This window comes from Lithobates pipiens, unplaced genomic scaffold (genome assembly GCF_037356315.1).
Source record: "Lithobates pipiens isolate NorthernLeopardFrog02 unplaced genomic scaffold, aLitPip1_a1.2 Scaffold_22, whole genome shotgun sequence".
NCBI classification, from domain to species: Eukaryota; Metazoa; Chordata; class Amphibia; order Anura; family Ranidae; genus Lithobates; species Lithobates pipiens.
In genome coordinates, this window is record NW_027507784.1 from 15,432,128 (window position 1) to 15,457,309 (window position 25,182).

At 43.5% G+C, this 25,182-nt stretch overlaps 1 protein-coding gene across 1 annotated transcript in view; it reads right to left on the reverse strand.

Moving 5' to 3' along the window:
- Positions 1 to 8,980: 8,980 nt before the first annotated feature.
- LOC143923336 (uncharacterized) overlaps positions 8,981 to 25,182 on the reverse strand; it is a 75,010-nt gene continuing 58,808 nt past the window's right edge. Inside the window, exons 3-6 of the mRNA XM_077446950.1 lie at positions 19,825 to 20,049; positions 19,695 to 19,728; positions 15,052 to 15,209; positions 8,981 to 9,323 (exon numbers count right to left, since the gene is read on the reverse strand). Of these exons, the coding sequence (XP_077303076.1) occupies positions 15,062 to 15,209; positions 19,695 to 19,728; positions 19,825 to 20,049 (407 nt within the window). The 3' untranslated portion in view covers positions 8,981 to 9,323; positions 15,052 to 15,061. The remainder of the gene's footprint in view (positions 9,324 to 15,051; positions 15,210 to 19,694; positions 19,729 to 19,824; positions 20,050 to 25,182) is intronic.

The following is a 25,182-nucleotide window of genomic DNA, read 5'->3' on the forward strand; positions in this document are numbered from 1 at the left end:
CTGCTTAGGAGCTCATTTATACACCAAGCCTCAGTGCTGAGGTGTGCTGAAGCCTAGATCTTGCCTTGGCTCTGCTGCTCTCATTTGAGGTCTAATGCCCTGTACACGCGGTCGGACTTCCTGACGGAAAATGTGTGATCGGATCGTGTTGTCGGAAAATCCGATCGTGCGTGGGCTCCATCGGACTTTTTCCGTCGAAATTTCTGACACACAAAATTTGAGACGATTCTTTAAAGGTGGACGGGACCACCTGGATACGTAAACGGGTGGCCCGCCCCCTCAGACACAACGGAGAAACCATTGGGAATTCCCCGTACATCAGGGAAAGCCAACCGCGTGCTTCAGAGGCAGTGATCCCTTAGCTCTTTTGACAGCCATGACAGAGCGGAGTAAGGAGGCAACAATGTTCCACAAGAGCACTGGCAGACACTGAGCACACTGCAGGGGAAGCATGGTAATGTTAAACACCAGGTATGTTACAATTACACCTTCTAGTGGTAAAAAACAGGCAAGGCATCATTTACTCAAAAGAAGTCCAAAAGTGAACCCTATGAATTCCTTATGGATCTTACGGATTACCAAAGGATCTTCTTTGACTTACCATTCCTGCCGCAGGATACTGCTGAAAAAACACAGCCAGATCCAATCTTCACCTATCACGGTGGGCCATGTCATGGCGGACCTTCAAGGACCGGGTCCCCCTTGTATACTGGGGTCCACACCCTTGGGCCCGTACAGCACCCTGCCAGGACAACCTTTGGTTTAGGTATGCGACCAAGGTGCCAGATCCCAGAGTCCAGCCCTCAACAGAGGAGCATTACAGGCAAGGAGGGGTTATATAGAGGGGGGCTTCCTGTCTTGGGTTGCCAGTGTCCATACACCTATAGGTGGCGTATAACCCACATACATAATTACTATGACTGCTCTGTGTCCCGTGATTTATGATAAAGAAAGTAGTTGTTGTTTTTTTGTCCTTTCAGTATAACTTGTTGATCCTACCAGTCAATCTATTATTTCGCTACTTCCTGTAACAGGCCAAGCTGTCCAGCAAGAGTGATAGCTACAGGAGTTGGGACAAACCATATAACACTGCCAGGGTACTTGCAGCATTTAGCCTTTTATTAATGTGGTTTAACCCTTTTACTGCCACTGATGCATGTCATATGTACGGGTTTTTTTTACACTCCACCAGCTGACTGTTGGCTTTCTGACCCCCAAGAATTTTGCCCTCCAGAGTGAGACCCCCCACCCTACCATGCTTCCAAGGCTTTGCTGTCTCTTCTGCAGGCCTGGGACCTGTGTGGTGGGTGACAGTGGGTGGAGGTAAGGGATACCCTTGAACATCAGCAAACATCTGGATCCTTTACAGATTTTATCTGATTTTGCTTAGCTGTAAAGATTCTGAAAGCAACGTGTACAATGTCACTTCCAGGTCTTGGTGTCATTTTCCCTGTCTGCTGTGGCCAGGGAGGAAGATAATGTAGCATGATCTGTGCTCCGTTAGCTTCAGTGGAAGGCAGGTCTAAATGATCCCTGATGTCTCATCACAGAGACTTTGAACTTTTTGTTCCCTGTGTGATATTAAAGAGGAACTGCAGTCTGCTCACGTAAATTGTAATAAAAACATCTTTGCCATTCTAAAGCTTCCCTCCAACCACTTTCCATATTATTTTATATACAGTATATTGTGATTTGGTCATTGCCAAATATACTGCAGAAATCTCCCTCCACTGAGTCTGGCTACAGCCATTTTAACTGTGGGCAGCTGAAGCTGCTGCCTGTTCACTTCCTGTATTTACACAGAGGCACACAGGCATGGGGAAAGCCTACAGAATTTTTTCATTTTTTGTGCTTTGAAAGCTTTAGTAGTTCCTATGTGACCCACAAGAGCATCTCTAATAAACGTTATTATGACCTATGACCACAGCTGCCATTGTGGTTTGATAATAACTTCCTCCTATCCAACTACTTCCTCTTTTGAGTTTTATCTGTGGTAGTATAACCTTTCTACACCCAGTTCATCTTCGTTGCATTCTCTCTCTCTCTCTCTCTCTCTCACTTGTATAACAGTGTACATTTGTTGTCCCTTCAAAATAACACAACACACAGCCATTAATGTCTAAACCACTGGCAACAAAAGTGAGTACACCCCTAAGTGAGAATGTCCAAATTGAGCCCAATCAGAAATTTTCCCTCCCCGGTGTTACAAGGTCTCAGGTGTGAATGGGGAGCAGGTGTGGTAAATTTGGTGTTATCGCTCTCACTCTCTCATACTGGGCACTGGAAGTACAACATGGAACCTCATGGCAAAGGACTCTCTGAGGATCTGAAGAAAAGAAGCGTTGCTCTACATAAAGATGGCCTAGGCCAGTGATGGCGAACCTCGGCACCCCAGATGTTTTGGAACTACATTTCCCATGATGCTCATGCACTCTGCAGTGTAGTCCAGCATCATGGGAAATGTAGTTCCAAAACATCTGGGGTGCCAAGGTTCGCCATCACTGGCCTAGGCTATAAGAAGATTGCCAAGAGCCTGAAACTGAGCTGCAGCACGGTGGCCAAGACCATACTGCGGTATAACAGGACAGGTTCCACTCAGAACAGGCCTCGCCATGGTCCACCAAAGAAGTTGAGGTCACGTGCTCAGCGTCATATCCAGATCCAACCAATTGGTCTGCATGGCTGTCCTCCCAGAAGGAAGCCTCTTCTAAAGATGATGCACAAGAAAGCCCGCAAACAGTTTGCTGAAGACAAGCAGACTAAGGAGATGGATTACTGGAACCATGTCCTGTGGTCTGATGAGACCAAGATAAACGTATTTGGTTCAGATGGTGACAAACGTGTGTGGGGGCAACCAGGTGAGGAGGACAAAGACAAGTGTGTCTTGTCTACAGTCAAGCATGGTGGTGGGGGTGTCATGGTCTGGGGCTGCATGAGTGCTGCCGGCACTGGGGGGCTACAGATCATTGAGGGGACCATGAATGCCAACATGTACTGTGACATTCTGAAGCAGAGCATGATCCCCTCCCTTCAGAGTATTCCAACATGATAATGACCCCAATCAAACCTCCAAGACAACTACTGCCTTGCTAAAGAAGCTGAGGGTAAAGGTGATGGACTGACCAAGCATGTCTCCAGACCTAAACCCTATTGATCATCTGTGGGACATCCTCAAATGGAAGGTGGAGGAGTGCAAGTCTCTAACATCCACCAGCTCTGTGATGTCATCATGGAGGAGGGGAAGAGGACTCCAGTGGCAACCTGTGAAGCTCTGGTGACCTCCATGCCCAAGAGGGTTAAGGCAGTGCTGGAAAATAATGGTAACCACACAAAATATTGACACTTTGGGCCCAATTGGGACATTTTCACTTACGGGTGTATTGACTTTTGTTGCCAGCGGTTTAGACATTAATGGCTGTATGTTGAGTTATTTTGAGGGGACAGGAATTTTACACTGTTATACAAGCTGTACACTCACTACTTTACATTGTAGACAAGTGTCATTTCTTCAGTGTTGTCACATGAAAAGTTAAGAAGAAAATATTTACAAAAATGTGAGGGGTGTACTCACTTTTGTGAGATGTAACTAAATGTAACTAAATATAGAACTATGAATGATTTTTTTTGAAACCTGTCAAGGAAGAAGTATAATGTACAGGTAAATTAGACATCCTGCTGCCCCAACCACAATTTAACCATTTCCCGATCAGCCTATAGCACAATGATGGCTGGGGGCGGGACTCTTGTTGATCCCTCATATGACACCCTCCCGGATCACGCCTCATGTGGACGCACTTTGGGCCGCGCTGCGGTTCAATCCGTCAACAGCTGTGTCCACTGGGACACAGCCAATGACTGATCACTGCACCAGCCAGCTGCCTATACCGTGTGAGCGCTGTAACCAATCCCAGCTGGTCACATGATAGTTGTAAACAATGGATGGCTTCCTTGCAAGCCATCCATTTCGTAGAATTGTGTTGCTAGCTGTGATTGGTCACATGGATCACATTTTCCAAACAATTATGACAACAAAAATTACAACTCGCCATTCCTCTTACTAAATACCTTGGACTGTCTTCGTCCAAAAAAGGGGTCATGTGGGGCATATTTGTATTAGCCTGGCATTTTAGGACCTCAAGGAATGATATAGTCTGTCAATACATCAGGATTGATACATTTTCAGATATACAGTGTATATACCATAGTTTACAGACTCTAGAACTTTTCTACAGACTAAATTATATACACTGATTTGGGTTCATTTTCATCAAAGAAATAGAGAAGAATACATTTTGGCCAAAAATGTATGAAGAAAAGTTTTTTATTTGCAAAATTTTAAAACAGAAATGAAGAAAAACAGGTATTTTTTTCATTTATTTATTAAAAAATAAAAAACCCAGTGGTGAATAAATACGACCAAATATTGTTGAGCGAATGGTTCAGACTGCAATAAATATTTTTGCCCGGAACATAGCCCGTTTATTCATTTTGGGTTCACACCTGCTTCAGAGGAAACCATGGGGCACTATTCCTTCCAATTAATACCAAGGAGGGGGCATTGTTACGTCCGTTGACACTGGGGCATTTTCTACTCACGCCGGGCAAAGTCCGTCCCCTTAAAGTCTGAAGGACAGTAGACTGGCCCTTTGTTTGGAAAGATTGGAGATCCTGCTCTACAACAAGAACAACCGCCCCCCGGTTCTAGCAACGTTTTCCTGCAAACTTATTCTAGCAAGTGAACCTGTTATTATATAAACATTCATACAGTACATACTGTAAGCACTTAGTAATTACGTATTCTTCTACATATTTTTGGTTAAAAAAAATTGCAATAAGCGATTATTGATTGGTTTGCGCTAAAGTTATAGCGTTTACAAAATAGGGGATAGTTTTATGACATTTTTATTAATATTTTTTCTTTTTTACTAGAAATGGCAGTGATCATCGATTTTTAATGTGACTGCGATATTATAGCGGACACATCGGACATTTTTGACAGATTTTTGGGACCATTGTCATTTATACAGCAATCAGTGCTATAAATGCAGTGATTCCTGTGTAAATGACACTGGCAGTGAAGGGGTTAACCAGGGGATGGCAGTGTAGGGGTTAAGTGTTCCTAGGGGTGTGTTACTAACTGTGGGGGGGCTGGGCTTTCTTTTAGTGAACACTGATCTCTGCTCCAATCACATGGAGCAGAGATCAGCGTCACTTGTTGCTAGGCAGAATGGGGAGATGCTGTTTACAACGGCATCCCCAAGTTCAGCCGCCCCGTGAGACGATCGCGGGTATGCGACCGGACTCCCGGAGGTCCCGACCGGCACGCGAGCGTGCCACCGGCGGCACGTGAGTGATGGCAGGGCGGCATTTAAGATTGGACGTACCTGTAGGCCAATATGTCTGCCTGTGCCATTCTGCCGATGTACATCGGCGTGCGCTAGTCGGGAACTGGTTAATCATTCAAAAAAAGCATATAATAATTATTTGTCTTTATATCTCAGCTATTGGAATGGGTTCTAGCACAGTTGCGTAGCACAGGCGGGGCCGCAGGTGCGGTTGCCCTGGATGGGTGCAAAATTAGTAAGGATTTGGGGTACAAGGAACAGGAGATCAGTCTGCTCCTGCCCAGGTCTTGTCAGTGGCACACCCCTGCTTTCTCTCTCTTTCTGTTATGTTGTTTGGGCTGGTCAGGCTGGGCAGTTCTAGGTCAGGGTGGTCCGAGTTGTGGAGAGTGAGTGTATGTGGTACTGCGCTGCTTTTTGAAGTGGAGGACGGCTCCAATCTCTCCTTTTTCCTCTTCTACCCTCCCTCCTCCCTGTGACCCCTGGCAACCGGTATGCCATGCACTGGAACTCTTCCAATTACCAGTGAGCTTGGGGAAAGGTAGGGGGCTTAAATTGATTGTGAGTGGAGAGACTGCAGTGCAAATTGGAGGATATAAAGCGTTAGAGGACACAATGAGGGGATGAAGACGGTGGGGTGCACAAAGAGGAGGTGGGGTATAGAGTGGGGGTATTCACTTAGGAAGGTACATGGAGTGGATGAGAAAACTGAGCATACGGGGGAACTCAAGTAAGGCACACATTTTTCTACTACATATCATATATACTGTGTATACTGGTGGAAGGGACTCAAGAAGTGCTAACAGTCCATGGGTTCGGGGGCACAATACTTGCCTTGCCCTGGTTGTTGGCAATCCACTCTATGCAACTGTTCTAGCAGGTGTCATTGATTGTTTAGGACTGAGGGTTTTGTGCCTTACTACAAGAACAAAATACAAAGAGTTACCTGGATTTATAAAACATACCTAGCAAAGTCTGTCTACCGATATAGGAAGGATGTTCTTTTTGTGATAAACAAATCAAACCACCCTTCATTGGGGGTCAATGGCCTTTTTTTTTTTCCATCAGCTGTTGTTACTGAACACAATTTTTTTCTGTTCAAATTTTTTTATTAAAGAAAATCATAGAATTACAACAAGAAGTAATCTCGGTTGAAAATATAGAACATATCTCACGGTACAGCTTATGTGTGGTTTATGCAGAAATAACAACAGAACTTTCTAAATATAGTCAACGTTCATTATCACGGAACAGAGTATGGTGGTAGTAACAACTGCATATACATTATTAAGTGTCACAGGATGTTTACAGTAGGAGGGGGAGTAACTCCGATCCAGTAACAGTGCAGAACATAGACTTATCCTCTGCAGGTCAGGGAAGTAGGTACCGTAAGTTAGGTCTAGGCAATAAGCCTTATCTTTGTCGTAGGAATTATAAATAAAGCATTTTGGTCAAAGAAAAAGGAAAGAATCCAGAGAGAAGAAAAAGTAGAGGGAAACATGTAGAGGAAGAGAAAGAGGAAGAGAAAGATAGAAGAAATGTCGGCGGGACCACACGGATCCCCGGAAGACCGTAATATCAGACAATGGTGTTGTTCTGAAATTTATGGTTCGATCAGATTTGTGTCAAAACCTGTAGGGAGAAAATTCTCCACCCAGGGTGTCCAAGAATTGCAGTGTTGGGGGATTCGGTCTAAGATCGTTGCTTCAATCTTACTATGAATCATAGCTTGGGTTACTCTATACTTCACTTCCGCTATATGTATTTTTTTATGTGTGTGTAGTGGTACCCCCATAGGGGCTGCTGAAAGTTATGGCCCACCTGTCACCCTGCCCAGCCCGGAATTCACTTCCCAATCACATTGGGGACAATAAACAGTCCATATATTTATTTGTGTTTTTATTGAGGCATTTCAACTTGGAAAGGGATAAGAACATATGGGATGCCCAATAGAACAAACAATAGGTTGACTGTAATTCAATCAGTTGGGACAACTATATAAACTTTACAGCTCCAGTCACCTCCAGCACAACACTTGCTTGCAGACTGTTCTTATATCTCTCTCCCCTACACAACACTTCACATCCAGGTACAGCTAGCACATGGTTAGGCCCAACGCTGACGCAGACCTTAGTAATTGCATTTGCACCGCGGACCCCCTTGATGTAGCAAAAATGTAATAGGAAGTCTTTATGCTAGCTGTCCTATGGTGGACTACTGCTCCTAATAAGCCCTTTTCAGGCCCTGCCAGCCCCCCTTCCCCCCAGCCACAGCTGCCCAACTCCACTGCCTGTGACATCACAGTCCTCACTGCTGGCTCTGCACCCATCCTAGACTACGCACTCCCAGTCTTTTCAGGCGTGCCTCCCAGTCCTCCAGACTGTGTCTTTCACTCACTGACCCTCCTGGCCACACACACCAGTGGTTCCCTCCTGAGGATTTGCCCAGCAGTACTAGCTCCTGCTGTCCCCTTTGACTCCTCTCTGTGCCTCCTGTCCAGACCCTTCATGTGTTCTTGAAAGGATCCTTCCCACACCCAAGTCCCAGGCCCAAGGTCTCCCCCCCAGAATGGGGAGCGCAATCAAAGGCCCCGACAGCCTAGCACTTCATCCTCAGTTCTTCCACCTGACAACTCATCCCCAGCTGGGTGGACTCCAGGTATTTAAGGAGGCCTGCCCCCTGCCAATCCAGGTTGGGGATTGGTCAGGGCTTCTTAGAATAACCCAGGCAGCTCCACCTCTCTTCCCCTCTTCTCTTCTAGAATCCACTAGAAGGTAAATGGAGGTGAGAGTGAAGTGATGCTATCTGTGAGTCACCACCCTACTCTGAGCCATTCCCAGCCCATGCAGATCAAAACAAACAGGCCTTGCTTCCAGCTATGCCTGTCTAAATTTACCTGCACTCACCAAAAATCTACCTCTAGCACCTACCTAGGTAGAGGGTGCTACATGTGTAGCACTACCCCCACAGGGGTTGCAGATGATTGGGTTCCCCACTCCTACACAGCCAGGCAACAAGTGTTTTGCACACTTTCCCCAGACACAAGTAACAGTCCTTGAGCTTGGATTTTATGTTTTATTATGGGGTAATAACTTGGTTGGATGAGGCAGAAAGTGATGAAGAATCCAAACTTTTATGCTGCATACACACGACCGTTTTTTTTTCCGTCAGAATAAACACTGATGGCCTTTCCAATGGAGTTTAGCTGAAACGGACTTGCCTACACACGATCACACCAAAGTCCCATTGTTTAGAACTCAATGACTTATGACGGGACTAGAAAAAGGAAGTTCAATAGCCAGTAGCCAATAGCTGTCCAGCGTCGTTTTAGGTCCGTCGGACCAGCATACAGACGAAAGGTTTTCCCGATAGAAATTGATTCCGTAGGAGAGATTTAAAACCTGTTCTATTTCTAGGTCCGTCCAAATTTTATTTTTTTTAAAGTCAGATGAAGCCCCACACACGATCGGAATATCTGATGAAATGATTCCGTCTGACCTTTTCTGCCAGAAAGTCAGACCGTGTGTACGCGGCATTTCAGTTCTTCTCAGAATTCAGGGGTGTAAGAGGAAATCCTTCATCGGGGATGATTTCCCTACATAATCTCTTCAAAACAAAGGTTTTTTTCATCACACCTACACAATTAAATTCAAGTTTATTTGTGAGATTGAGAAGATCCCATTGGAAGGAATAGCTTGCTGATTATTTTCCATTCAAAAGTTACCCCAGTTAGTACACAGACATTTTATTCGGGGTGTCATATAAAGTTGGTCATGTGTATACCAAGAGCCCGCTAAAGATTTTATGAACAAGATACATTCTGAAGCCCACACCCAGAGGTGGTGAGTGCCCAGAGTATTAGGCGGTAATATTATAATAGGAAATGATTTACTTGATTGAAGGTTACAATAATTCATAATAAATGTTTAAATTTCAGGCAATCAAAAGTGACTGTTCATTCTTCTCAACATCTCCGTGATCCTGTAGAACAGAAAATCAGAGTGTTACATTTATCATAAATTAGAATGAGTTTCTAATCCTAACAGGGTATGAAAATAAACATAAAGTCCATGGCACAAGAGCCGGAGCTGCCTTCATAAATTAAAAACCTGTGTACAGTGTTTATTTTTGGCACTTTTTTTGGGGTGAACGGGTAGGGGTACAATGTACCCCATACTCATTCACATAGGGTGGGGGGCCAGGATTTGGGGGCCCCCAAAGGGGGCTTCCAGATTCCGATAAGCCCACAGACCCCTGAAAACCAATGGCCAGGGTTGTCGGGAAGAGACCCTTGTCCGCATGGGGACAAGATGCTTTGGGGTGGCGGCCATCCTGCCTCAAAGCACTCAGCCCCATGTCAAGGGCATGTGGCCTGGTATGGTCCCGAAGGGGGCAAGCGAGCTCCCCTTATCCTGACCTGCCGGCTGCGTGCTTGGATAAGGGTTTGGTATGTATTGGGGGGGGGGGCACGCCATTTTTTTTTTTTTTGGCGTGGGGGTTCCCCTTCAATGTCCTCAGCACACAAGTCGCACTGCAAGTCAGATCATCATGATCCGACTTCTGGTGCGACTTCTATTCAAATCAGTGGGCTACCATGGAGAACCATTGATTTTGAATAGAGGCAGAGAAATGGCTGACGAGGCTTAACGCTCTCTTTACAGCGTTAAACTGCATTTAACAGCTTTTACCAGTGTCTGGCATTTTTAGGACTGCTCTTGAACCTGATTTTAGGGCATTCTAACAACAGCCCATAAACTCCACTGCTGATAAAAGCTAAAAAAACATCCATGTGTGCATGAACACATAGGATATCATAGAGGGGAGTTTATGGGCTGCTAAAAAAACAAAACGCCCAAATACCAAAAAACTGCAGTTTTTGAGCTCCGGTGTGCATGGAGCCTAAGGCCGCGTACACACGGGCGGATTGTCTGGCCAACTTAGTTCGTCAGACAGTCTGACAGACAGTCCGTCGTACTTTTGAATGAACGGACTTGACCACACGATGAACGAACAGTCCGCTGAAAACTTGCGCGATGACGTGTACAGCACGTACGACGGGACTAGAAATACGACGTCCAATACACAGCAATGCAACCTTCGGCCGTGTAAATCCTTTCTGAGCATGCGCCATACTTAGTCCGTCCAACTTGCCTACTCACGAGCGGACTGTCCGCTGAAACCAAGTTTCGACGGACAAACTTACGGAAATTCCGAAAGACTTAGTCCGCCAGACTGTCCGCTGAAAAAGTCCGCTGAAGCCCACACACGAGCGGATTGTCCGCTGAACTGTGTTTCAGCGGACTAAGTTGGACAGACAGTCCGTCCGTGTGTACGCGGCCTAAGAATAATAGTTGTATGAGCAGCAGGCAAGACAGTTTAGTGGAATATCCATGACAGGGTATATATACTAAAACTGCAGAGTGCAAAATCTGATGCAGTTGTGTATGGTAGCCAATCAGCTTCTAACTTCAGCTTGTTCAATTATACGTTCCCCTTTTGTAACAGGTTAGGTTACACCCATATTCAGGGTGTAACATTTAACATGTTATGAACGGACCAGCAAGTGAGGTTCTTTTCCCTCCCTGACAGCTGTCAAACTTTAAAAAAAAAATCCCTGGTGCAATCCTTTAACCAGTTCCCGACTGGCGCATGACGATGTACGTCGGCAGAATGGCATGCGCAGGCAAACTGGCGCACAGGTACGTCCATTTGAAATTGCTGCTCTGCCATTGTGTGCGCGCTGCTGGTGGTGTGCGTGCGTGCTGGTCGGGACCCCCATGAGTCCGGTCGCGGGCCCCGCGCACTTGATTGCTGTGGGGATACCCGCGATCGTCTCACGGGGAGGCTGAATGGGGAGATGCCAATGTAAACAGCATCTCTCCGTTCTGCCTAGCAACAAGTGACACTAATCTCTGCTCCCTCTGATTGGAGCAGAGATCAGTGTACTAACACACAGCCCAGCCACCCACAGTTAGTAACACTTAACCCCTACACTGCCACCTAGTGGTTAACCCCTTTACTGCCCGTGTCCGTTACACGGGAATCGGTGCATTTGTATAGCAGTGATTGCTGTATAAATGACAATGGTCCCAAAAATGTGTCAAAAATGTCCGATGTCCCTTCGGGTATAGCCGGAAGCGACGTCATGCGGCTTCTGCTTTCGGTATCTAGTTTAACATGGAGGTCATCATACTTATTTGATCGGGGGAGGTGTAGGAGTGTCCATACCCCAGATGACGACTAGTTAGTCGAAAGGCGTCGGGTGGACTCCCCTACACATATCGCTACAGACCTGTACTTGTTTTATGACGTGCCTATTTATGATCTTCTAAAATGTGAGTGTTCACTTTTAATTTTATATAATAAATACTGCTTAAACGGTATCACGCTATGCAAGCTTTTCTTTATTGTATGACGCATGCTACGTGGTTCCGAGCCTTTGCCCTCTATATGAAGCGTTGAGTACACCTTTCCATATCCTATTGAAGCTTTAAATATTGATGTGGATCCACCATCTTGAGTCCAGGACCAGTTATATCCATTTGGCTTATTAACCTACAAGCCTATACGACCTGGGCGGTGTATGCCTTTCCAGGTCAATAAAATCTGGTAAGCCTCCTCTTATCACGGTGGAGGTGGTGCAGATATACCTTCCTTCAAGACTTCACTTCTAGTTGGATTCACCCTCTTTATCGTTGAAATATATTTTTATATCACATATTTGGGAATATTGAGCTACATATATGGTCAATATTCTCAGAGATTGACTTTTTTTTATATATTTGTTATGTTTTATGTGTCATATGCACGTATTTTGGACTATTGAGTTACACATATGGTCAATGTTTTCAGTGACTATTATTTTTTATGTTTATGGTTGATGTCATATCACATATTATTTCTTGTTTACCCATTAGCGCTGCATTTATATATGTATATATTTATTAATTTTATAGACAATTTATACAAATGCATTCACATATTTTACAATTATAACTCTGCATGTTATCCCATATCCCTGACAAATGACCATAATTTCTTTAAATCCATCATCCTCTTCTATATCTTTTGTTTTGTCCTTTACACGGGACCAAATTTTATTTTATGATCCATTCATCCACTCAAAATATCATATACCTAAAAAAAAAAAAAAAGTACTATTTATTTCTCTCCGGGATGGTGTATTATCCTAAATATTGCATCATAAATGTTGAGGAACAAAATTCCTCCCAATGTTGCCTTTGATTTCTTGTGTTTTTCTCTCTGTTTATTTGTTCCTCCATATATTGTATTTTGTTCAGTTCACAAACCCATTCCTCTTCTTTTTTTTTTTTTCGCCATTTTCACGAAAATTATTGTTCTGGCAGCTGTTGTCATATGGTGAAGGGCGTCCATTTTTAAAAATTTTATTGATCCTGGCATTATAGATAATATTGCAATATATGTATTTGGCTGTATTTCAATACCTGACACCTTCTGATATATTTCAAATATCCTGTACCAAAAGTCTCTCACCATATGACACCCGCACCAGACATGTATCATCGCTCCCGTTTTCTTTAACGCCGCGTACACATGATTGGAATTTCCGACAACCAAACCGTGGATTTAATTCTGACGGATGTTGGCTGCAACTTCTCTTGCATACACGCGGTCGCACGAATGTTTTCGGAAATTCCGATCGCCAAAGAACTCGGTGATGTACAAGATGTACGACGGGACTAGAAAAAGGATGTTCAATAACCAGTGCGGCTCCTTCCGCTTGATTTCGAGCATGCATGGAATTTTGTGTGTCGGTATTGTGTACAGAAGATCGGGATTTTCCGACAACGGATTTTGTTGTCGGAAAATTTGAGATCCAGTTCTCAAATTTTTGTTGTCGGGAATTCCGATGGAAAATGGAGTCCACACACGGTCGGAATTTGTTGTGTACGCGGCATAAGACATATCCAACAGATCTCTGTGTTCTTGTTATTAAAGCGGGGTTCCACTGCCAAAAAAAGTTTTTTCTTTTTTTTGGTACAATGACAAAGATTATATTATTTAAAATTATAACTCACTTGTTCCCGTTTTTCTGTGTTTAAGATGTCAGTTTTCTCTTGAAAAATGTACTTTTAAATCTTCTTATAGCTGGTTCTCATCTTATCTGTGGGCAGGTGAAGCCCACAGGCATCCTCTTGCGGGATACTGTGCCGCTGATCGACCAGCATGCACTGCGCGTTGTATCCCCGATCTTGCGCATGTGCAGCAACTTTAATTAGGAGCACCATCAACAGCTCAGGTTGCCATCGCAACGGGCGTCGACGTCGGAAGCCCCGCCCTGTTGTGATGGCAACGGAGCTGAGCAAGTAATAAAAGAAGATAGAACGGCCGCCGCACTGACTCCTGGGAACAATGACATCCAGTGCGGCTCTAAGGAAATGACGACATAGCCGCACTATCCACGCTCATATCTGAAGAATACACATACATGAAATACACAAGATGATAATCACAACTCAGGTACAGTGGCAAAAAAAAAAAAAAAAGTTCAGTTTTTACATTAGGACATAAAGTTAATTGTATTGGTCTAATGTGTTAAAATCGGGTGGAGCTCCGCTTTAATTTTATTCAGGGCTACTGGGTTCCAATACCATCTCATTATAATTTTATAGTTTCTTTATTGATGTTTTATGTATTACCGAGAATGCTTTTTCCCATTCCATTACTGGAATTGGATTCTCTATTTCTTTCTCCCATTCTCTCATGCATATGCTAATTCATTAAGAGGTCCGAAGGGAAGCGTCAGTTTGACGGCTTCCCGACCGCCTCACTCAAATATACTGCGGCAGAAGGGCTCGTACAGGCAAACTAATGTATCTGTACGTGGCCCTTTAAGAGGCAGCCTGAGGGGCCTGCGCCCACGGCAAGCTCTGTGAGCCGGGTCACGGGTCCCGCGTACTCGATCATCGTGGGGATACCCGCGATCGTCTCACTGAGAGGAAGAATGGGGAGATGCTAATGTAAACAAGCGTCGTCTGCTCCCTGTGATCGGGAGCAGAGATCAGTGACGTGTCACACACAGCCATGCCCCCCCCCCCCCCATACAGTTAGAAACACTCCCCAGGACACAGTTAAAACCTACACTGTCCCCTAGTGGTTAACCCCTTCACCGCCAGTGTCATTTACACAGGAATCGGTGCATTTGTACAGCACTGATTGCTGTATAAATGACAATAGTCCCAAAAATGTGTCAAAAATGTCCGATGTGTCCGCCATAATGTTGCAGTCCTGATAAAAATCGCTGATCGCCGCCATTACTAGTAAAAAAAAAATATATATTAATAAAAATGGCATAAAACTATCCCTATTTTGTAAACGCTATAACTTTTGCGCAAACCAATCAATCATCGCTTATTACGATTCTTTTTACCAAAAATATGTAGAAGAATACGTATCGGCCTAAACTGAGGGAAAAAATGTTTTTTTTTATATATATTTTTGGAGGATATATTTTATAGCAAAATGTAAAAAAATAATGCATTTTTTTTCAATTTCACATCAATTTTGTTTGGGAGCCACGCCGCACGACCGAGTAATTGTCAGTTAAAGCGACGCAGTGCCGAATCGCAAAAAGTGCTCTGGTCAGGAAGGGGGCAAAATCTTACGGAGCTGAAGTGGTTAAGTATTGTAAACAGAGAAAAACAGAGAAAAAAATCAAGAAAAGTACCTTTGGATGTTTAGAGATCATATAGACTCTGGATATATATATAAAGATGTAGAATGTGAGGAACATCGTGATGATTTCTCAGCCATTCGATAATGTTTCTGAAGTTGTCCAAGTTGTATTGTGTAGGGATATGTAGAAGCAAAGGTTGTTCTATGCGCCTAGATGAACATGAGAGAACAACAAAGAACAGTTAATAACATTCTTTAACCACTTGCTTACTGGGCACTTAAACTGTTCAGGCCAATTTTCATCTTTCAGCGCTGATGCATTTTGAATGACGATTGCGCGGTCATACAACACTGTACCCAAATAAAAATTGGATCATTTTTTATATTTTGATATAAAATTTTGCAAACAGGTAATTTTTCTCTTTCATTGATGTACGCTGATGAGGTGGCACTGATGGGCACAGATAGGTGGCAGTGATGGGCACTGATGGGTAGCAGTTATGGGCACTGATGGGGGCGATAATGGGCACTGATTGCTTACACTGATAGGTGGCACTGATTGGCACCACTGGTGAGCATTAATAGGTGGCACTTGTGGGCATTGATAGGTGGCACTTATTATTTAGAATTTTTTTTCACATAAATAGAGCTTTCTTTTGGTTGTATTTAATCACTGTTGGGGTTTTTATTTTTTGATAAACAAACAGAAAAAGACCAACAATTTTGAAATAAAAAACAAAAAACAAAAAAATGTTTTCATAGTTTGTTATAAAATGTTGCAAACAGGTAATTTTTCTCCTTCATTGATGTGCGCTGATAGGCGGCACTGATTAGGAGGCACTGAAGAGGCTGTACTGATAAGTGGCGCCAACAAGTAGAAGTCAATCAGCTTCTTTGGCTGTCTGAATGATTTGTGGCGCTTGGACACACTCAGCAACTGTAGGGAAGGATGCCAGCTCCTGTTGCTTCTGTTGTGGGTTGCTTGTCTCCTTCTTGGCCGCTGATATGCTGCTGAGGACAAGCAGCAGGGCCGTCTTTAATATTGATTGGACCCGGGGCAAAAATTTTCTTGGGCCCCCCTCCCCCCATGCAATTTTGCTCTACACCTTCTCTGAGACATACAATAAATAGCAGCTAGACTTAAAATCAGTTTACTGTATCAGATCAGGCAGCAATTGCGATTGGTTGCCAGTGGTTACAGCATATCATTACTGCTTAATGACTGGTTGCTAGAGGTTACAGCACACATTACAGCTCACTGATTAGTTGCTAGAGGTTACAGAAAATGATTTCTGCTTGTTAATTGGTTGATAGAGATTACTGTTAGGTAATACTGCTCACTGATTGGTTTCTAGAGGTTAAAGTACATCATCTCCTCACTGCAGGGGAGCATGATACACATATGAATGCCACCTTTATTTGCATATCAATGCTGCCAGCCGCATCTATTTACTTAGTAATGCTGCCAGTATTTAAATACGAATGCCGGTTATTTACATGTAAACACAGGGTCTGCAGGTGAGTCATCTGTACACAACAATAAGGCAGAACTGGGGAGCATTAGTACCATCAATTCACACTGAGATATCAGGATCACAGGACTAAAACTTCAAGGGACAAGGGAATTTACACTGGGATAGTTGGCAAGTATGAGGCAGCTGCTTTGGGCCCCACAACAATGACAGGGCCCAGGGCAGCTGCCCCTTTTGCCCTGCCTTAAAGACGGCCCTGACAAGCAGGTGTCTGGGATTAAGCAGTCATTGGCTCCACCAGCTGGGCATGACCCCCTTAATGTACTTTTTAATCAAATAATAATTTCCTGAATCTAACTTTACCGTACCGGTCTCCTGTAATCCCTTATACAGTAAAGCTGATACTGGAAATGGGAGCCAATCAGCTGCAGTACACATGCTGGCAGGCCACATATTAGCACCCTTTCACACTGATAGTTTTCCCTGAGTTTTTACTTTGCAAGAAAAACGCAGGAAAAATATTTCCCTTTAAATCCTATGCGACTTTTTACACCACTGCACTGTGGGTGCAGTGCGTTTTGAAAAGTCCTGCATGCTGCATCTTTGGTGCGATTTTGAAAACCACACCAATAATGCAGCTTCCCAATTAAATGAATAGCAATTGGGTGCTGTAAAATTGAGGTAAAAACGCACCTGCAATTTGCATTTTTTGATGCGTTTTTGAGTCACATTCATTTTTCACAGGTACAGGCGGGCCAAAAATGCATCAGAAACGCAGGGGAGATGCATGTGAAACACGATAACAACTCATACCATGATTTTGCAACAGAGCAGTATGAAAGGGGCTTTAGGAGGTGAGAGAAGAGTCAGTAGAGGGATGGCTTTATCAGTGTTCTGCTACTCTTTTGATTTTCAATCACAAAAAGAAGGTGACCAAGCTAATTTTTCCTAAATCTTAAAGTAGAAGTTCACCCTGACACTAAAATCTCGAAATCTACAGGCATCCTCAATCTAAGACTAACCTATCTAGCCCTGTAAAGAAGAAATCAGTATACATACCTTTTTGAAACCGCTCTGGTCCAGTCTCCAGTGGCAGAAGCTCTGCAGAGGAGAAATGAATGGGAAGTGACGTCACCCATAGAGTTACTATGGGGCTTCCATTATCGGCTGCCTCTTCTGCACCCTGAACGGGGAAGCCACCACTGACAACCCAGAGTGGTACTGGCCTTTTGTGGCAAAGGTGATGGAACGCCTGGTGGTTATCCAGCTACAGGCTTATCTTGAGTCCTTCTATCCTTTAAACCTATTACAGTCCGGATTTCGACCTGGTCATGGAAAAGAGACGAGCCTCATCTGTGTTTACGATGATGTTCTTCGCAGTTTGGACAGAGGCGACTCAGTAGCACTGGTCATCTTGGATCTTTCAGCCGCATTTGACACCATCAACCATCCAATTTTACTGGAGCGGATTAGATCAGTTTTGGGCATGAGCGGGTGGGCCTTGGCATGAGTGGCCTCTTTTTTAGAGGGCAGAGTTCAGGGAGTCAAGACTGGCTCTTTTTACATTAAGAACACCGCCTTCTACTGTGGAGTGCCACAGGGTTCTGCCCTGTCTCGTCTGCTGTTTAATATCTATAAAAGGCCTCTTACTGACTTTCTAAAGACCCACGCTGTCCAGTACCATTTATATATCATTAAATACCATTACTGTATATACCATTTATATGCAGAAGACATCCAGGTTTACCTGAGGATTCCTAGGAACCAGCTGGCTGATGCCACTCTTGCCAACTGCTTGGAGGCCATCATTACATGGATGTCCACCAATTTTTTCAAATTCAATGGTGGAAAAACTGAGTTGATCATCTTCAGTGATTTGGCTATTCCTCCACCTACTCTGCCTTGGCCTTCCTCATTTGGTTCTCTTCTGGAGGTGGCCTCCTAGGTTTGTGACTTGGACTCAGGCCCTTGGACTTAACCCTGGTCCCTCATGTAAATAAAGTTAGTGCATGCCACTGGCAGCTAAAACTCCTGAGGGTGTTGTTTAAATACTTGGACCCTCCGGACAAGAAAACCGTCATCTGTGCCACGATAGGCAGCCGTCTAGACTATTGCAATTCATTATACCTGGGATTGCCAAAGAAGACAAAGTGCAGAGGCTTCAACTCGTACAGAATGCTGCGGCAAGGCTACTTATGGGTGTCCCTTTGAGGGATCATATCACCCCCGTTCTTTGTGCCTTGCACTGGCTGCCGGTCTACCATCATACCCTTTTTAAAGCACATGCTTCCACAAACGAGTTCTGGGAAGATCACTTAGATCGAGCAGAAGAGCCCTCCTCCACATCTCTGTGTCTAAGAAGACTCTGCGTGGTGGTCGAGCTTTCTCCCACCGGGGGGCCGTGCTGTGGAACAGCCTCCCTACTGAGCTCCAGGAGGCCCCTACTATCTTGGTCTTTCGCAGGAAACTGAAGACTTGGTTCTTCACACAAACCTTTCTCGCATAGCCTCTCTTGCTCCATCACTCATGCAGCTTTCACCTGATTCTGTCTCCTTCTAGTCCCTGGGTTTTTTTTTCCAGGGACTCCGCCAAGCATGTCAGGATCCTACGGGGTAAACGACTGAGCTATATCAAGATGCCACTTAACTCAACTAAGCCTGGACTGGAGCAGCTTAAAAAAAAAAAGGTATATATAGCAATTTCTTCTTCTACTCTTTCTACTCTTCTACTACTATCATTTAAAAATGTAAAAATGTTCACACATACTCTTTTTTCCTGAGGAGGGGGGCCCTTGGGTGTGGTTGTGGGAGGTTAAAGGTCCTTTATCTGTTTTTTTCTGTTATCAGTGGTGAACAGCTGAATGAGTCAGAGAGCACCATGCAATGGTGTGGCGCTGGTCTCTGCTGCATTCACCTGTGAGCCCAGGTTGCTTGGATAATGTACCCCCAAGAGACATACCCTTCGATCATAGGGAGTGGGTAAAATAAAGATGGGTGTCATTCAACCTGGAAGACAGGGAACATTTAGTATTTGGAAAGAATTAGTGCAAAGAAGATAGGGAGAGTGTTACAACCAGAGCTGAATTTTTGTTTTTACTTTATCTGAGCATATTTTAGAGTTTTGTATGAAATTGGAGTTGGGCTTTAGTTGCAAGCAAGGAAAGTCAGGTCACCAGGGTGTGACAGCTGATAATTGCTTTGTTCTGACACTCAGCTAACCTTACCTTGGACAGATAGCGTTACCCGGGCCTGATGTTCCTGAAATTATAATGAAAATAAGTGAGTTGTATTATACGTATTGTTCATAATAGTACATATAGTGCATATGTGTATCTTGTGTATAATTTGACATACGTTTTGCGCTCTTAATGTATTTCTTTAATCGTATCAGGTTCTCTTTCACTTGTGTTATTTCCATTGTATTTAAATGGTTTTTAGTGTGATTTTTATCTTGCTCAGTGAAGAGGAATAATTCTTGGGCATATTTCTTCAGGTCTCTTTGTTGCTCTTTAATTCTTCTCTTCTCATCGTCACCACTTTTCTCCAGATCGTCAATCACCACAACAACGTTCTTCTTTCCTTGAAGGTAAAAGGATATTCCATTATTCATCTGCACATGGGGTAAATTCAGAGTGGTGGGTGGTCACATGTTAAGTACGGCTCTGTTTAAATAGTATTTCTGGTCAGAACCCTCCATCTCCATCTATCCAATATCTCGATAAGGATAAAAATCGAAAAACAAGCCTCAAATACTCACCAAATCTGGTGTCACATGCAGTGCGGAGACTTAGATCTTCCTTCTCCTGGACTTCAGGCTGGGAGAGTCCTTATATGGGTCCCCGTAGGTCGTTCTTTGGGTTATTTCACTTCTTATTGGCAGTCCAGCGCTGTGGTTCTCTCAAAAACTAGTAGGCTGCCGTGACATGATGATGTCACAACAAGGGGTGGCAACAAGACTGGTTGGATTGCAGAGGTTGATCCCCGGTCTTCAAGAATGAGCACCAGTGAGGGACAGAGATGGCCAGAGTCAGGGGAAAGAAAAACTTTAGAAGGGATGGGAAGGGAAGGTAATCGGTGGCAGACATAATTTTGCCTGCTGGTCGGTTTTCAAATATTGTTTCCTAATTAGTAGAATAAAATTGAATGCCCTTTAATATTTACATACTGTAGTTAGTCTGGTTGAGAAAACCCAAATGTATCCAGTTTAACCTAAAAAAAAAAAAAAAACCTCTATATACACAACCCACAGTTGATTCAGAAGAAGGCAAAAAAAAAAAACCCCAATCAAGCATGATCTAATAAGGGAAAAAAAAAACTTCAACTTTACCTATAAATGTTAGTATCCAGTTATATTATGTACATTTATAAAAGAATCCAGTCATTTTTTACAGCAATCTGAGCTGGCCAGATCCACCCCTGGAGGGAGTCTATTCCACATTTTCACAGCTCTTACTGTGAAGAAGCCTTGCCATATTTGAAGAATACATCTTTTTTACTCCAGATGTAATGAGTGCCCCCTGTGTGCTCTGTGATGACCTTAAAGTGAATAACTCAACACCAAGTTCACTATATGGATCACTTATGTATTTATACATGGAGATCATATCCCCATTATGTATTTACCCCATTAGTAAGACCTCACCTGGAATATGCCGTTCAGTTTTGGGCACCAGTTCTCAAAAGGGATATCGGGGAACTGGAGAAAGTGCAGAGAAGGGCAACCAAACTGATAAGAGGCATGGAGGAGCTCAGCTATGAGGAGAGATTAGAGGGACTAAATGTATTCACTCTTGAGAAGAGGAGAATAAGGGGGGATATGATCAACATGTTCAAATACATTAGGGGTCCATATAGTGAACTTGGTGTTGAGTTGTTCTCTGTACGGTCAACCCAGAGGACACGGGGGCACTCTTTACGTCTAGAGGAAAAGAGATTTCATCTTCAAGTACGGAAAGGTTTCTTCACAGTTAGAGCTGTGAAAATGTGGAATAGACTCCCGCCAGAGGTGGTTCTGGCCAGCTCAGTAGATTGCTTTAAGAAAGGCTTGGATACTTTCCTGATGGTACATAATATAACTAGGTACTAACATAGGTAAAGTTGATCCAGGGAAAATTCCGATCGCCTCTTGGGGGATCAGGAAGGAATTTTTTTCCCCTGCTGTAGCAAATTGGATCATGCTCTGCTGGGGGGTTTTTTCGCCTTCCTCTGGATCAATTGTGGGCATAAAATTGGGTATTTGGATTGTACGATTATATTTTATTTTACTTATTTGTTTTTAAGGTTGAACTGGATGGACTTGTGTCTTTTTTCAACCTGACTAACTATGTAACTATGTAACTATGTATTTATACATGGAGATCATATCCCCCCTTATGTATTAATACATGGTAGTCATATCCCCCCTTATGTATTTATACATGGAGATCATATCCCCCCTTAGGTATTTATACATGGAGATCATATCCCCCCCTTTATGTATTTATACATGGTGATCATATCCCCCCTTATATATTTATACATGGAGATCATATCCCCCCTTATGTATTTATACATGGAGATCATATCCCCCCTTATGTATTTATACATGGAGATCATATCCCTCCTTATGTATTTATTAGGGCTGCGTAAATTAATGATTAATTCCTCGATTAATCGTTAATTTTTTTGATCAATCAAAATTCTTTTGAACGGTACTCACCTCTCTGCCGGCTTCTGGGTCTTCAGGGAGTTCCATCTGAGATCCGGTGACGCCAAAGTTCTGATTGAACGTAACGCATACAGGGGAGGAGCTACGCATGACGTCACCCACTGCTGCCCTACAGAACTAACACGATTGTCGGCTTTACATGCTGGGTTTTTATCATCTTTATGTGATTAGTTTGTGTTTGAGCACAAAAATGAAATCTTATACTTAAGCAGTGAGCACTTCGATCTTTTCTTTCTACCCATGACCTGACGTCCTTGCTGAGATTGAAGGAGACGTGAGAGAAATTTATGGCCCGTGTTAACCCTTTTGATACCCGCTTGCATGACAACCTGTTTGCACAGGGGTCCATGCCATAGGGTGAGAGCGATTAGACCGGAGGTGGAGGGATTGTCACGCTACTGTGGGAAATAAAATTACTTACGTCAGTGCTACAATTTGAATTTAAAACATATTTGTGTGAACTGTGAAGTTAAGTCATGGATTGTGGAAACTAACTAGTGTGGGGTGATTGTATATAGTGTATACCACATTTACCACTGACTAATGCAGAGCTGCAATACAAAGAGATCAGCTAAAGGTAGTTGGATCTGTATGTGCGTTATAATTAATCGAAATTAGACGATTAACCGTTTAAAAAAAAAAAATCTATTAATCGGACATGAAAATTTTAATCAGTAACAGCCCTAGTATTTATATATGGACATCATATCCCCCATATGTATTTAAACATGGAGATCATATCCCCCCTTATGTATTTATACATGGAGATCATATCCCCCCTTATGTATTTATACATGGAGATCATATCTCCCCTTATGTATTTATACATGGAGATCATATCCCCCCTTATGTATTTATACATGGAGATCATATCTCCCCTTATGTATTTATACATGGAGATCATATCCCCTCTTATGTATTTATACATGGAGATCATATCACCCCTTATGTATTTATACATGGAGATCATATCCCCCTTATGTATTTATACATGGAGATCATATCTCCCCTTATGTATTTATACATGGAGATCATATCCGCCCCTTATGTATTTATACATGGTTATCATACCCCTGTGTTAAAGACGTGTTGAAGACAACTTCCTGAATTTAAAAACTGAGCAACTGAATGGGGAAGAGTGAGCAGACTGGTTCCATGTGACAGTAGAACCTTCAGGCGTTCTACGAGCATAAATTATACATCATTTCTCAACCCTCTATTACACCCCAACGTATAATCTATGAGGCTTAATGAGTCTTTTGAAAGGTTCATTTTTTTCAATCAAGTTTTTGGAAAATGTGTAAAAAAAAAAATGAAAACGCATTTTTTGGTTTTTTTGTTACACAAAGTTGTCAATTTCTAAGATATTTATAACACATAGCATATATATAACTAAAATGACACCCCAAAATACATTCTGCTACTCTTCCCGAGTAGGACGATACCACATGTGTGAGATTTTTGACAGCCTGGCCACATACAGAGGCCCAACATTGAAGTAATACCTTCAGGCGTTCTAGGAGCATAAATGACACATCTCATTTCATTCCTACCTATCACACTTTTGAAGGTCCTTGAGCACGAGGCCAATGGAATTACCCACAAAATGACCCCATTTTGTAAAGCAAACACCCCAACGTATATTCTATGAGGCACGGGCTGCAGATAGGTACTCAGGTACTCTGATGGGCTGCAGATAGGTACTAGGTTAACTTGATGAGCTGCAGACAGGTACTCGGGTACACTTATGGCCTGGTGACAAGTACTCGGGTACTCTGATGGCCTGGTGACAGGTACTCATGTACTCTGATGGGCTACAGGTAGGTACTCAGGGACTCTGATGGGCTGGTGACTGGTATTCATGTACTCTGAAGGGCGGTGACAGGTACTCAGGTACTCAGATGAACTGTGACAGGTACTTGGGTACTCCGATGGACTGTGACAGATACTCGGGTACTCGGATGGACTGTGACAGGTACTCAGATGGACTGTGTGACAGGTACTCAGATGAATTGTGACAGGTACTTTGATGAGTGGTGACAGGTCCTTAGGAGGAGAACCCTCTATGTTTACATTTAGTGATTGGCTGTGAAAGGATCACAGCCGATCATGTGATAAATAGCCGTCAGCCAATGGCTGTTTACTAGTGTCAGTGATGAGCAGTGTTTCCAGGAACACAACGCCACCGATGTGCATGCGCTGTGCAAAGTGGGGCGGTACCATCTGTGATTGGCCGTGACTGGTGGTAACTCATTGCACATATATGTATATTGTATTCTTATACTGTTAAACTTTTCTTAAGCTGTCTTTTGGGGGAAATTCATCTACCAAGTCTGGTCTGTTATCCGGGACTTGGTTGACCTATTACCCTCATTTGTAAGTAAACACTGAGATAATCTAAACGTATTTATTTGTGTGATGTGTTCTTTAAAGGCGCTAGCAAAAATATGTCTGAACACAGAGTGTCAGGTGGATTGGAATGTTCACAGGGTCATGGCGAGGCAGATGAGCAGGTAAATCCAAGCAGTCCTCAAGAGGGCTGTGCTACATTTGGGGGCTCTTTCAGGATTTCATCTGCAGCCGGCCCCAGTTAATATACACCAGAGCCACGATCCGCATGCTGGGCAGCTTCTGTGGCTGCGGCTGCTTGGGGCAGAGCCCAGGGAGCTCTAGCAGAGAGAAGCACTGTTCTAGAGATCTCAGGAAGTGAATGCACTGAGAGGGAGAATCGACAGTGGATGAGAAGTCTTGCCCCTAGGACAAAGAGCCTACATTGTGGATCTGGAAGCTGAGTCCGAACTGGACCAAGTCAGGGTACTGTTGGAATGGCAGGAAGAAATACCTGTGTGCTTTCAGGGAAAAGAGGAATGTATGCCTAGGTGAGGGAGTGACTGTTAGAGTGAAACCACTGAAAGTGGGGGGAGAGCCTGTTGAGAGGCATCCCTCATCAAGGACCCAAGAAAGGACTTAAGATCTGTTGGGACAGACTTTCATTGGGCCAGTGC